At 36.7% G+C, this 12653-nt stretch overlaps 1 protein-coding gene across 4 annotated transcripts in view; it reads right to left on the bottom strand.

Moving 5' to 3' along the window:
- The window catches only part of KIAA0586 (KIAA0586 ortholog), a 138618-nt gene that overhangs the window by 64926 nt on the left and 61039 nt on the right, over positions 1 to 12653 (bottom strand). For all 4 annotated transcript variants that reach the window (XM_030931406.1, XM_030931407.1, XM_030931409.1 and 1 more), the window contains 5 exons: positions 8757 to 8916; positions 7499 to 7721; positions 6724 to 6977; positions 5382 to 5458; positions 3090 to 3224 (listed from right to left, as the gene is read on the bottom strand). In XM_030931406.1, the coding sequence (XP_030787266.1) occupies positions 3090 to 3224; positions 5382 to 5458; positions 6724 to 6977; positions 7499 to 7721; positions 8757 to 8916 (849 nt within the window). The remainder of the gene's footprint in view (positions 1 to 3089; positions 3225 to 5381; positions 5459 to 6723; positions 6978 to 7498; positions 7722 to 8756; positions 8917 to 12653) is intronic.

Here is a 12653-nt window from a genome sequence, read left to right as displayed (position 1 = left end):
GAGCCACTGCACTCCAGCATGAACAACAGACTGAAACTCTGTCTCAAAAAAATTCATACATATATATACACACATACATATACATATACACAAATATATTTTATACATATACAAATGGTTAATGCTTAGAAAAATATCTGGAGAAAATAGAATTCTAACTTCTGCATTGCTGGTCTAGCCAGGACAGCACAATAACATAGGCTGATAGCTCTCAAAATCAACACTGGAGTAACTACAGAGGTGAAAAAGAACCCATAGATTCTGAGAACTAAAGTAAAAGTTGTGAAAAACTACTGGAAAGACAGACAGTTAACTTAAACTGGTATGTGTGGAAAGAAAGGGGCGCATCCTAGGGAAGAGGCTGTGTGGAGGAGCTTCATGACAGCAATGACTGGAGAAAAGTGCTTGTTTCTTCCTCCATTAATTTGAGATCACTGCTTGCCCTTCAACCACAAAAGTCTTCCTGTCAACAACCCCAGCTGCAAATGCTGGCGCCCCAGAGTAATATCAGGGAACATGAAGGCCTAGCTATGGTGACAACTATAGATGAAATCTGTCCAGAAGCCCATCCGTGGGCATTCATTCCTTCACCTTCTTCCCCTCCAAACCCCAGGACTAGTGGATTATAAACCCTCTCAAAGCAACTTCTTCCTAATGGCTTAAAGACACAATAATCACCAGAAGAGCTATATAGTGGAGTAACAGCAAACAGCAGGGACAGTGACCAAGGGTGGTTCTGTGCTGCCTGAGGCTCTCCCTAGGGCTCTCTCCTCCCCTCTTCTTCAACTCTCTGAAACAGACCATGGACTGGTTTTATCCTTACCCAAATTCTCAGACAGAATAGTTGATCCCATCAGTGAAATATGAACTCACAGGTCAAAAGAACCAGATACCTGAGAAGTCAATAAGTTTAAAAAAGAAAAAAAAAACAGACAACAAAGTGAATGATATTAATCAGACAGACAGACACAGAGTAGGCGATAAGAAAATACATTAAAATGCAAAGCAAAAAAAAAAAAAGAAAACAAGAATGTCAAGTACGAAAAATACAATAAATGGGATAAACAGTATGGTAGAGAACAAATTAATAGTTAGCAGATCAGATTGGGGAGCTCTCCCAGAATGGAGAAGAAAAGAAAGAGATAGAAAATTTAAGGTATAAAAATAGAAATAGAAGTGTCAATATCTAGAAATAAGAGTTTAGGAGGCAGGGGAGGGGTGGAAATGAAAGGAAGAAAAAAAAAAAGAGAAAGAAATAATGAAGATAAATTTCCCAGCATCTAAAAGATAAAAAGGTCTGATAAAATCGAACAAATAAATACAGATATTAGTGATTTCCAAAAAGAAAACTGGGATTAGTCAGTGGAATTTATAAATTATGCAGACACTTCTGCTATTTGCCACCTCTTTTTGTACCCTCATTCTCTCTCCCTCCTTCCCTTTCCCGCTGTCTCTCTCCTTTCCACGCGTACATGCACTTTCTCTCTCTCCCCTCCCTCCTTTCTCTCTCTCTCAACTTACTGGTTTCGATACTAAGCACCTTAGTTTCTGCAGCTATGAGAGTATGTTTTTGAATTTAGCAACACAGACATCACAACCAATATTTTTCCGGTGAAATCAATTTTTGGTCTGTTGCTAACTAAAGTTACAGAAAATTTAATTATTTTAAATTTAGAAGGAATATGTTAAGAAGGAATATGTTAAGCTTTCATTTTTTCCCATTACTAAATTTTATATCTTCTCCTACCTTTCCTAATCATTTAAAGTTTTCAGAATAAAAATAGGAAATAAAACCAACCATCTCCTTGGGCCCTATATAGTCTTTAGATCTCCAGCTCATCTAAAGCCAGTTGACATTTGTTCATGCAAAGACAACCAGATATGATAGAAACAGCACTATAGATCAAGAATCCTAGTCTCAGCTCCACCATTAACCAGTCTGAATGACAATGTTGTATATTTCTACCTGGAATTTCCTTAAGCACCTTAAATTTGATGTGTATATCAAACTCATTACTTTCCCCACAAAATCTGGCACTCTTCTCTCTGCACTTCTAAGCCAACAACTCTACAATCACCTACCCAGGCTCCCAAGGTAGGAACTTCAAGATTATCCTTAAAAAAAAGCTTCTTTACCTCTCTCAACCAATGACCAATTACTGTCAATCCTATGCCCTTAAATTTAAATCTGTCTCCTCTCTATTTCTGCTGTAACTGTCTTTGTTCATATTATCATTCTCTCTTGCTGGGTCTACTACAGTGGTGTTCTGACAGATCCCCCATGTCTCCCTCATTTGTTTATGGCTTCATACTCCTTCCTAAGGCAACTCCCTTGCCCAAAAACCTTCATGGGCTCCACAGTGCCCAAGCCTAAATAAAATGTTCTTTATGATCATCTGGTTCAATCTACTTCTCCAGACATAACTGATTCTTTATCTAAAGTTCTAGCCACACAGAAATTTTCAATACTTTCCAAATATGCTTTACTATTTCTTGGCTCTCATCCCTTAACAAATGGTATTTCTGCTTCTGAAATGTCCTTCCTTTTCATTGCTGCCTGCAAAGTCCTACTCCATCTTTAAAGACTGACATCAATGTAATATTGTGTATGAAGTGTCATCTAACTTCAAGCAGAGTCTTTTCTCCTGTGTGTTCATACAGTACTTGTAAATACAGCTATTTGATCAGTTATTGCACTGTTGAATAATTACTTGTGTAAGCCCTTATCTTCCTTCATGACTGTAAGCTGCTTAAAGGTAGGGGTCATGTCTTATTTATCTTTGTATCTTTTTCCAGGTTGTGTCTGGCATATAACAGATACTCAATAAATAACTGCATAATGAATGAATAATCCTCACAAAGCTTTAGCTTTTTTAGCTGTAGAACAAGGTGGTTGGAACAGATGGTCTAAATTCCTTTCAGTTATAAAACTCTATAGTTCCATGACTCCAAGTTAAAGTTGCTATAACACTGACCCTTGAAAAAACAAAACACTAGCATGCTTTAACTAGTAGTAAGAATATTTTAATTTTTTTCCTGTATTTATGTCTAACCAAAAAAAAAAAAAAGTCATTAAAGTTAAAAAGTACCTCTGAATGACAGACTGCTTGCTGTGAAACTGCTGACTCCTGGTTTTGTTTAGCAAGAACAGAAAGAATTGCATCTGCATGAAATTTTTTATGGGGCATCCTAATCACTTGCCCTTCACTAGGAGGATCATCCTCCTAAAAGAAACATAAAGACAATTAATAAAAATAAATTATTTCGAACAATTGCATTTTTCTCAATTTAAGATTAATAAAAACTTAGCAGTCATGAAATGACGGTATTAGCATTTGGAAAGGAGATGAACTCTATTTTCATCCAGTTCTCATTTCTATTTGTCTATAATAAAAGCCCTCTACCTTTACCTCAAATATAAACCACAGTGTAATTCGGTAACACGTAAACTGGAGATTATAAAAACATAAAAATCAAACCGTCTGTCCCATGCAGTTGAGCTACTATGAATCTTAAATGTTTTTTATGATATCACTGTTTTTGGGTCACAGCCTCCTCTTCATATTTCTGCAGTAAAGTAATGCCACAGTGTGGCAATGGGGGCAAAGCGTTGTAATGCTGCAACCTGGACCACAAGCAAAAATGAAAAACTGCAGCAGTACGCTATGGCAGCGATAGACCTCAATGTCCCTTTGCCTTTGGGCTGACATCTGGCTTACTTGGCGAGGGCGTTGGTATTGAAGACCCTCACTGGAGCATCCTGTATAGGCTTCTTCGTGCCTCAAAATAGGCTCGTCTCAACAATGAGGAACAATGTGGGCCTCAGAGTTCAACAAAGTACACTATCTTATAAATACAGGTATTAACATGATTTTAAATTATAAGTACCTATCCCCTAGCTATGTATAGATAAATGCCAACTGGTACATGACTTCAAGTTATTTGGGGTTTTTCCAGATTGTACTTTTGTATTTGACTTTATTATGAATTTGTAGCATATGTGATTTAGGCATAGTAAAAATATCAAAATTAGAATTTAGTTTCAAATGTAGAAAAAGAGAAACAAGTTATAATTTAGTCTTGGTTCGGTTTAGCTATTTACTTTAAATAAATTTAAACATGCTTTGCCACTTGAAAAGGTTCAAAGAAAGGAGAAAAATGCTATCATTGTACACTAAATAGGCCAAATGTTAGTAATGCTTCTCTGAAAATAAAGATATCTCATTTATGCCTTCTTCCCATATTATTTCATAAAAGTGATTGCTGTGCTCTCCTCACAATTAACTCAACCAATTACTTGCAATAAATAATTACTGTTAAAAATTGTTTCATTAAAATCTTATCAAAGGCCGGGCGCGGTGGCTCAAGCCTGTAATCCCAGCACTTTGGGAGGCCGAGATGGGCGGATCACGAGGTCAGGAGTTCGAGACCATCCTGGCTAACACGGTGAAACCCTGTCTCTACTAAAAAATACAAAAAAAGCTAGCCGGGCGAGGTGGCGGGCGCCTGTAGTCCCAGCTACTTGGGAGGCTGAGGCAGGAGAATGGCGTAAACCCGGGAGGCGGAGCTTGCAGTGAGCTGAGATCCGGCCACTGCACTCCAGCCCGGGTGACAGAGCAAGACTCCGTCTCAAAAAAAAAAAAAAAAAAAAAAAAAAATCTTATCAAAAAACTTATTAATGAAGTATTTTCATAGGCCTATGTGAAATAACTTAAAAAAACGCAACAATGCTTTAAAAAGATGTGAATAAATATAGATGATAGTTGAGTACAATTATCTTTCCTTGCTTAGGTTGTTTAAAAATATATAAAGTAAAGATTTCTATTCCTTAACAGTTTTTTCAAAAGAAAATTCTTACTATCATTTCTATATATTTATATATAATGTGATATTTTTAAATACCAACTTTTGCTTCTACAGAGATAGATAAAAACTTGAAAGGGTTAGCATCCCTGGACCTCATTTTTCTTTTTAAGCCATTAAATTTAAACATTTATTAGCACAAAGAATTATAATCATGGTTAGGGAAAAATAACAAATGTATTATAAGAGAGTTGGTTGAAATAGGTAAGATCTTGCTTAAATATTGTAAAGACAACATACAGAGGTAACAATTTGCAATCAGCTAGATTTTATTACCTAATTACATTAAATGTATTTTTTTTTCCTAGAGCCACAAGGGTGAATAATAACTTTTTTCATTCTCACAATTATAAGATTATATAATGAAATGTGCAAGAAGCCCTAAATTATTTCATGGTTATTTTACTAAATTTTGTGTCTATAACTCAAAAAATTGAGAAAAAACCTGATCAATGGCAACCAATTCATAAAGATATTCTTCCTATCAGAATTCAGTGTTGGAGTCGATCGTTACGTACCATTTCAACAGCATCATGCAGAGTGCTGGATAAGCTATCATTAAAGTTTGTCAGGTATAGTCCTACATCTTCTAAAACTAGAAATTAAAATATAAAAATTTAGAAAAAAAAAAGAAACACAAATTTAGTAAACAATGTGACCATAAAGCCATAGCATATTAGATTCAAAATTATACTGCAATGGAAATATTGGCAAAGTTTATAAATAAGTAATTCACAAACCACTCAATCTTAACAGTTTTTTAAAAGTACAATTTATAACAAAGATGAGAATTTTGTTTAACCTACCAGTTTGTTAGAAATTAAAAACTATAAATATCAATTGTAGTTATGAAATTGAGAAACAGGTACTCTCATATACTGTTGATATAATTAAAATAGATTAAGAGCTAAAAATCCTTTCTAGAACTTAAAGCAAAGAAAAAAAAAATCCTTTCTAGAGAGCATGTTGGTGATACATCTTTAAAGCAGACTCAGCAATTTCACTTTAAGGCATGTATTCTAAGGAAGAGACTGGATAAGTGCACCAAAAATATATATACATGAAAGGATGGTAATTAGCCAGTTGTGTATAGACTGAAAGCATTGAAAACAATCTAAATGCCCTCTATTAAGGGAGTAAATAGACTACACAGCCATAAAAGAAAAATAAGAAAACTATGGAGTCATATTAAAAGATATCCACAATACATTATTAGGTAACAAAAATTCAGGTTTCAGGCTGTGTGTGGTGGTTCAGGCCTATAATTCCAGCCCTTTGGGAGGCCAAGGCGGGCAGATCACTTGAGCTCAGATGTCTGAGACCAATCTGGGTAAAATGGTGAAACCTCATCTCTACAAAAAAATATAAAAGTTAGCCAGGCATGGCGGCACATGCCTGCAGTCCCAGTTACTCAGAAGGCTGAGGTGGGAGTATTGCTTGAGCGCGGGAAGTTGAGGCTGCAGTGAACCATGATCACGCCACTGCACTCTAGCTTGGATGACAGAGTGAGAACCTGTCTCAAAAAAAAAAAAAAAAAAAAAAATTCAGGTTTCAAAACGATATGCATAATAAGATCCTATTTTTAAAGGTAAACATACATCCATAGACAAAAAAGACTGGAAAGTTCTACCCAAAACCATTAATAGTGATATTATTTCTGGAGGGTGGGATTATGAGGAAGACTTTACTTTCTGAAGTTAAGACCCAGAAAAGTTAACTAAATTGCATTGAGCCCCCCATTCTTTCTACTGTACCATGTTAAATCTTGAAAGTTAAGTAAAAACACTTTAAACAGGAAAGTATTACTTAGGGGATTACCATAATCTAACAAGTGAAATCAATTAATACAAATTAACTTACTCTTGGGGGCCAATTTTTGACCACAGCTAAATAAAATCTCTCCTTCAGAGACAGGTTTATCTAAAGTTTCAGTTTCAGTGACAGTAACACTCAATGTGCTCTCCGGTGTTGATGAATCAGAACCTGGCATCTGTGAGGGGGAAGGGGCCTTGGTGCCAGCAGGAAATGGCATAAAGGGAACTGGCTCTGGAGGTGGAGGCTGAGCAGGGAAATCCATACTCTCTGGTTCTTCATCCTTAGCCACAGACATTACACTAAGAAAATAAACACATATTTTGAGCTTGTTAGGTCACTGAAGGCCTGTATTCATTTTGATATAAAAAATAGACTTGAAGACTATGTCTCCTTTAGCAAAATATTTTCTTAAATCTGCACTACAATAATTAACAAGATTTTTAAAAATCGTTTTCATGCTTTAATCATAAGCCATCTTGAAAGCTCTTCCAGACATCAAAGAAATCTACATAGAAATATATAAAAATATAAGTTAACTGATGATAGTAAATAATGACCCACAATAGTGAGAAATTGTTTTCTATTTTATTAACAATGTAATAGATACCTTTATTTCTATCTATTTCAAACCTTTTAAGAAAAAAGGTGAAGGTATAATTTGATAATTTTTCAAAACTCAAAATTTATGAAAGTTCTTTCTTTCAAAGTATAAGGTAGTCTGTGGTTTATAAAGCTTTGTATATTTCTATGTTTTCAATGGATTACATAAGTCAAACGTAAGTTGAAATGTACAGTTACTAGTGAGTATGTTCTCATTTACATAGCTCTTGGATGAAGTTCTTCTTGAGGTGAGTTAGGGTTCTCTTCTTCCAGTGGCAGGTCTCCATCACCCCATGGCTTGGGAAGCTCTGGGCTTGATACCTTCAATTTATCAATGGAAATATCTGACAAAGTTGGGGTAAAAACTGCCACCGCTGGAGGAGGTGTAGTAGTAGGGGTAACTGTTGGAGTTTTAACAAGCATGATGGCAGGTATATCATCTCCTAAAGATTTTTTTTTAAAAAAAGACAGAAAAAGATAGTAGTCAGTAAAGAACTCCACAGGATGGCATGATACATTGCTTCAGATATCCTTTACCATTTTAGCACACAAATAATGGCAATTATAATTAATAATGACAATGGTGGTAGTCATTAATGTGAAAATTCCTAAATTTAATAAAGCATTAAAAAATACCTTGAGAAGATATCATTTTTAATACTTAAAGTAGTCTAAGCATCTATTCAATTATATACATTTTTTTTTTTTGAGACAGAGTCTGACTCTTATCACCCAGGGTGGAGTGCAATGGTGCGATATCGGCTCACTGCAACCTCTGCCTCCCAGGATCAAGCAATTCTCCTGCCTCAGCCTCCTGAGTAGCTGGGATTACAGGCACATGCCACCAAGTCTGGCTAATTTTTGTATTTTTAGTAGACAGGGGTTTCACCATGTTGGTCAGGCTGGTCTCAAACTCCTGACCTCGTGATCCACCTGCCTCAGCCTCCCAAACTGCTGGGATTACAGGTGTGAGCCACCATGCCTGGCCTCAATTACAGACTTAAAGAAGTTGCAATCAATTCCTAAATTTCCTTGCGAGAAAAAATGATTTACTAAAACCTAGTAAGCAACAAGTACATATACAATAATCTCATAAAGCATCTTTTTTTTTTTGAGGCGGAGTCTCGCTCTGTCGCCCGTACTGGAGTGCAGTGGCCGGATCTCAGCTCACTGCAAGCTCCGCCTCCCGGGTTTACCCCATTCTCCTGCCTCAGCCTCCCGAGTAGCTGGGACTACAGGCGCCCGCCACCTCGCCCGGCTAGTTTTTGTATTTTTAGTAGAGACGGGGTTTCACCATGTTAGCCAGGATGGTCTCGATCTCCTGACCTCGTGATCCGCCCGTCTCGGCCTCCCAAAGTGCTGGGATTACAGGCTTGAACCACCGCGCCCGGCCTCATAAAGCATCTTATAAGACAATCATGAAATTGTATTTAATAGTTGCTAATATTAACACTGAGTTATAGAAATAAAGTTTCTACCTTTTTCAGCACATATTTCTTTCACAGGAAAAGCCATATCATGATCTGAATCACAGGGAGAAGAATCTGGAGTCTTTACCAAAACACACTCCTTAGTAGGTGATGAAGGTGAGCAAGGAGGCGTAGGCTGTGGAGTAGCCAGTGGGGTACACACTCTTGCCTAAAATAAATTAATACAAGAAGATAAACTGTGTTTATAATCACCCAAATAAAAGTAATTTGAAATAATAACATGAACTCATTCATAGGCTACATATAATTTAAATTGATGGTGGGGTTAAGGACCCTACCTCTTGAACCTCTACCTGTTAGTCTACAACTGGCCTGAAGAAAGTCGCAGGCAATTGAAATAACTCTGCCTCTGAAGTGGTCTCCACAGAATTCTAAGGCACCCGCTTTTAAAATAGAGAAGAGGTAATTTACATTCCTACCAACAGTGTATAAGCATTCCCTTTTCTCTGCAGCCTCACTAGCATCTGTTGGTTTGTATTTTGTTGCTATTTGTTTGTTTTTAAAATTTTTAATTTTTGTGGGTACATAGCAAGTGTATATATGGTGATCTGTTTTTTTTTTTTTTTGATTTTTTAATAATAGCCATTCTGACTGAAATGGTATCTCACTGTGGTTTTAATTTGCATTTTTCTGATGATTAGTGATGATGAGCATTTTTTCATATGTTTGTTGACGGCTTGTATGTCTTCTTTTGAGACCATTACTGGGTATATACCCCAAGGATCATTATACCAAAAAGACATATGCACTCATATGTTCATTGCCCCACTATTCACAACAGCAAAGATGTGGAGTCAATCTAGGAGCCCAACAACGGTGGACTGAATAAAGAAAATGTGGTACACATTCATCATGGAATACTACACAGCCATAAAAAAGAACTAAATCATGTTATTTGCAGCAACATGGATGGAGCTGGAGGCCATAATCCTGAACAAACTGAGGAAGAAAAAAACAAATACCACATGTTTTCACTTATAAGTGAGAGCTAAACATTCAGCACACATAGACATAAACATGAGAAAAATAGACACTGTGGACTATGATGGCAGGGGGCAGGAGGGAAGAAGGGGGGAATGGGTTGAAAAACTACTTTTGGGTACTGTGCTCACTGTCTGGGTCCAATATATCCATATAACAATCCTACACATGTATCCCCTATACCTAAAATAAAAGCTGAAATTTTAAAAATAAAGAAGACAGAAAGATTAAACAGACAAAGTTGAAGATCAAACCCAATTACAAACATGAAGGAAAGGCATAAAACAGAAAGGAAGCATTTTAACTGATTGACAAGATACCAAAAAATCAGCCTTTTAGCACACACAAAAAACTGAGTATATAAAAAGTAATGAAAGGATAAGAAAAAGTGGGAGTTAGGGAGAAATGAAGACAGCAGGGAGATGGAAAGCACTGGAGAAGGAAAAATGTAACAATTTAATATTAATTTGTAGAATAGGTAATCATTCAAATGGTTCAAACTTCAAAAGGCACAAATGGATAGTGAAAATTAAGTGTCTCTCCTACTCTTGTCCTTTCTACCTAGAGCCCTTCCTCAGAGTTATCAAATAATCTTGACTTCAGTCATTTCATGTGTATGATATATGGATATATCTATGGAATAAGTTCCCAGAAGTGGGACTGCTCTATTAAAGAACTAATCATGTTTTTAATTTGAATAAATATTGCCAGACTTCCTACTACAGGATTTTACTATTTTATACTACCACCAGAGGTAGGAAAATGACAATGTCCCCCAAAATCATCAAACTTTTAGAGTTTTGCCGATCCGATAAGTAAAAATGGAATTTCAATAAATTGTTTTCTTATCTATGAGGTTGATCATCTTCATCTTTTTATATCTACATGGGTGATTCGTATTTCTTTGATGTGTATGAACTGTCTGCTCCTGTCCTCTGACCATTTTAAAAATATATTATTTGAGCCAGGCGCGGTGGCTCACGCCTGTAATTCCAGCACTTTTAGAGGCCGAGACAGGCAGATCATGAGGTCAGGAGTTCGAGACCAGCCTGGCTAACATGGTGAAACCTCGTTTCTACTAAAAATGCAAAAATTAGCTGGGTGTGGTGGCGGGCACCTGTAATCCCAGCTACTTAGGAGGCTGAGGCAGGAGAATCATTTGAACTTGGGAGGCAGAGGTTACAGTGAGCCGAGACAGCACCACTGCACTCCAGCCTGGGTGACATGAGCGAAACTCCGTCTCAAAAAAAAAAAATATATATATATATATATAAAATATATATATAATATATAATTTGACTTTTTCTTCATTCTAAAAAGTCTTTATATAAGGTGATTACCCTTTATTTATTCTGCATTATGGGTTGCAAATTAAGATGCAATTTAAAACCATGAAGCATATTAGAATTTCTATAGCATTGCTTAATAATTAGTGTACTCTTAGCCTTCATTTTAAAATGAAAGAAGTACATTATGTCTTTTTTTTCTTCTTGACTGCATAAACACATAGCATAGAAGTGTTGTTTTCAAATATAACACTATATTTAATGTATATAACTCAGCATCATTAAGGATCTGAAGGTATTCTTTTAGTATTGGTAATGGATAATAAAAATGATAAACTATTAGTAACTGAGTGTTTATTTACCAAGTTCTAGGCACTAGATTAAGCTCTGTCCATATATCATCTCACTTAATCTTCCACAAAACTTTGGCTAAGAAAACACAGTACCATAAAGATGTCACTCCTTCTTAAATTAAACCAGTCAAAATTGGTTTAATACCCACTGAAATCTCAACAATATTTTTTATGGAACTTAAGAACTAACTTTAAAATATACGTAAGAGATTAAAAGGCCAAAAAAAGCCATGACAATTCTGAAGATAAAGAATGATAAGTCGGCTGGGCGCGGTGGCTCAAGCCTGTAATCCCAGCACTTTGGGAGGCCGAGGCGGGCGGATCACAAGGTCAGGAGATCGAGACCATCCTGGCTAACACGGTGAAACCCCGTCTCTACTAAAAAGTACAAAAAACTAGCTGGGCGAGGTGGCGGGTGCCTGTAGTCCCAGCTACTCGGGAGGCTGAGGCAGGAGAATGGCGTGAACCCAGGAGGCGGAGATTGCAGTGAGCTGAGATCTGGCCACTGCACTCCAGCTTGGGCGACAGAGCGAGACTCCGTCTCAAAAAAAAAAAAAAAAAGAATGATAAGTCACAGGCTGGGAGTAGTGCTTGCCCTACTAGATACTCACTAAGCAGATTCTGGCAAAGCCATGGTCATTTAAACTAAGTATTCTATCTTTATTACAGAGATAAAACTAAAGTAGTGGAGCTTGGAATTCAAATTCCAAGTTTTACCAACCCCAAAGTCCAAGCTCTTTACCCTGGTTTTCCCACATTTTCTCATCCAATCACCCTCATGAAAATATATGCAATACATAGGCAGAAAGCAAACCAAAGTAATTGGCATAGAAAAAACCATAACCCTGACCACATCTGTACTGCATATATTCCCAATGAGCTAATAAAGCACAGATCAAAACTACAGATCAAATCTTTGGCACACTAATCACATTATACCACAACAATCTCTACAAAAGTAAAATACAGTATATAACTTTATGTTTATACATTGAATGATGTTTAAATGTTTCACGTATGTAAAATGATGTCCTTGCGATCTATAGGATCAGAAGTAACTGCAGTTTTTTTTTTTTGAGACGGAGTCTTGCTCTGTCACCCAGGCTGGAGTGCAGTGGCCCATCTCAGCCCACTGCAAACTCCGAATGAATGGTTTATGCCATTCTCCTGCCTCAGCCTCCTGAGTAGCTGGGACTACAGGTGCCCACCACCACGCCTGGCTAGTTTTTTGCATTTTTTTCGCAGAGACAGGGTTTCACCGTGTT

This window comes from Rhinopithecus roxellana, chromosome 5 (genome assembly GCF_007565055.1).
Source record: "Rhinopithecus roxellana isolate Shanxi Qingling chromosome 5, ASM756505v1, whole genome shotgun sequence".
Classification (NCBI taxonomy): Eukaryota; Metazoa; Chordata; class Mammalia; order Primates; family Cercopithecidae; genus Rhinopithecus; species Rhinopithecus roxellana.
Note: the sequence above shows the minus strand (reverse complement) of the source record. Positions and strands in the feature narration are given on the sequence as shown.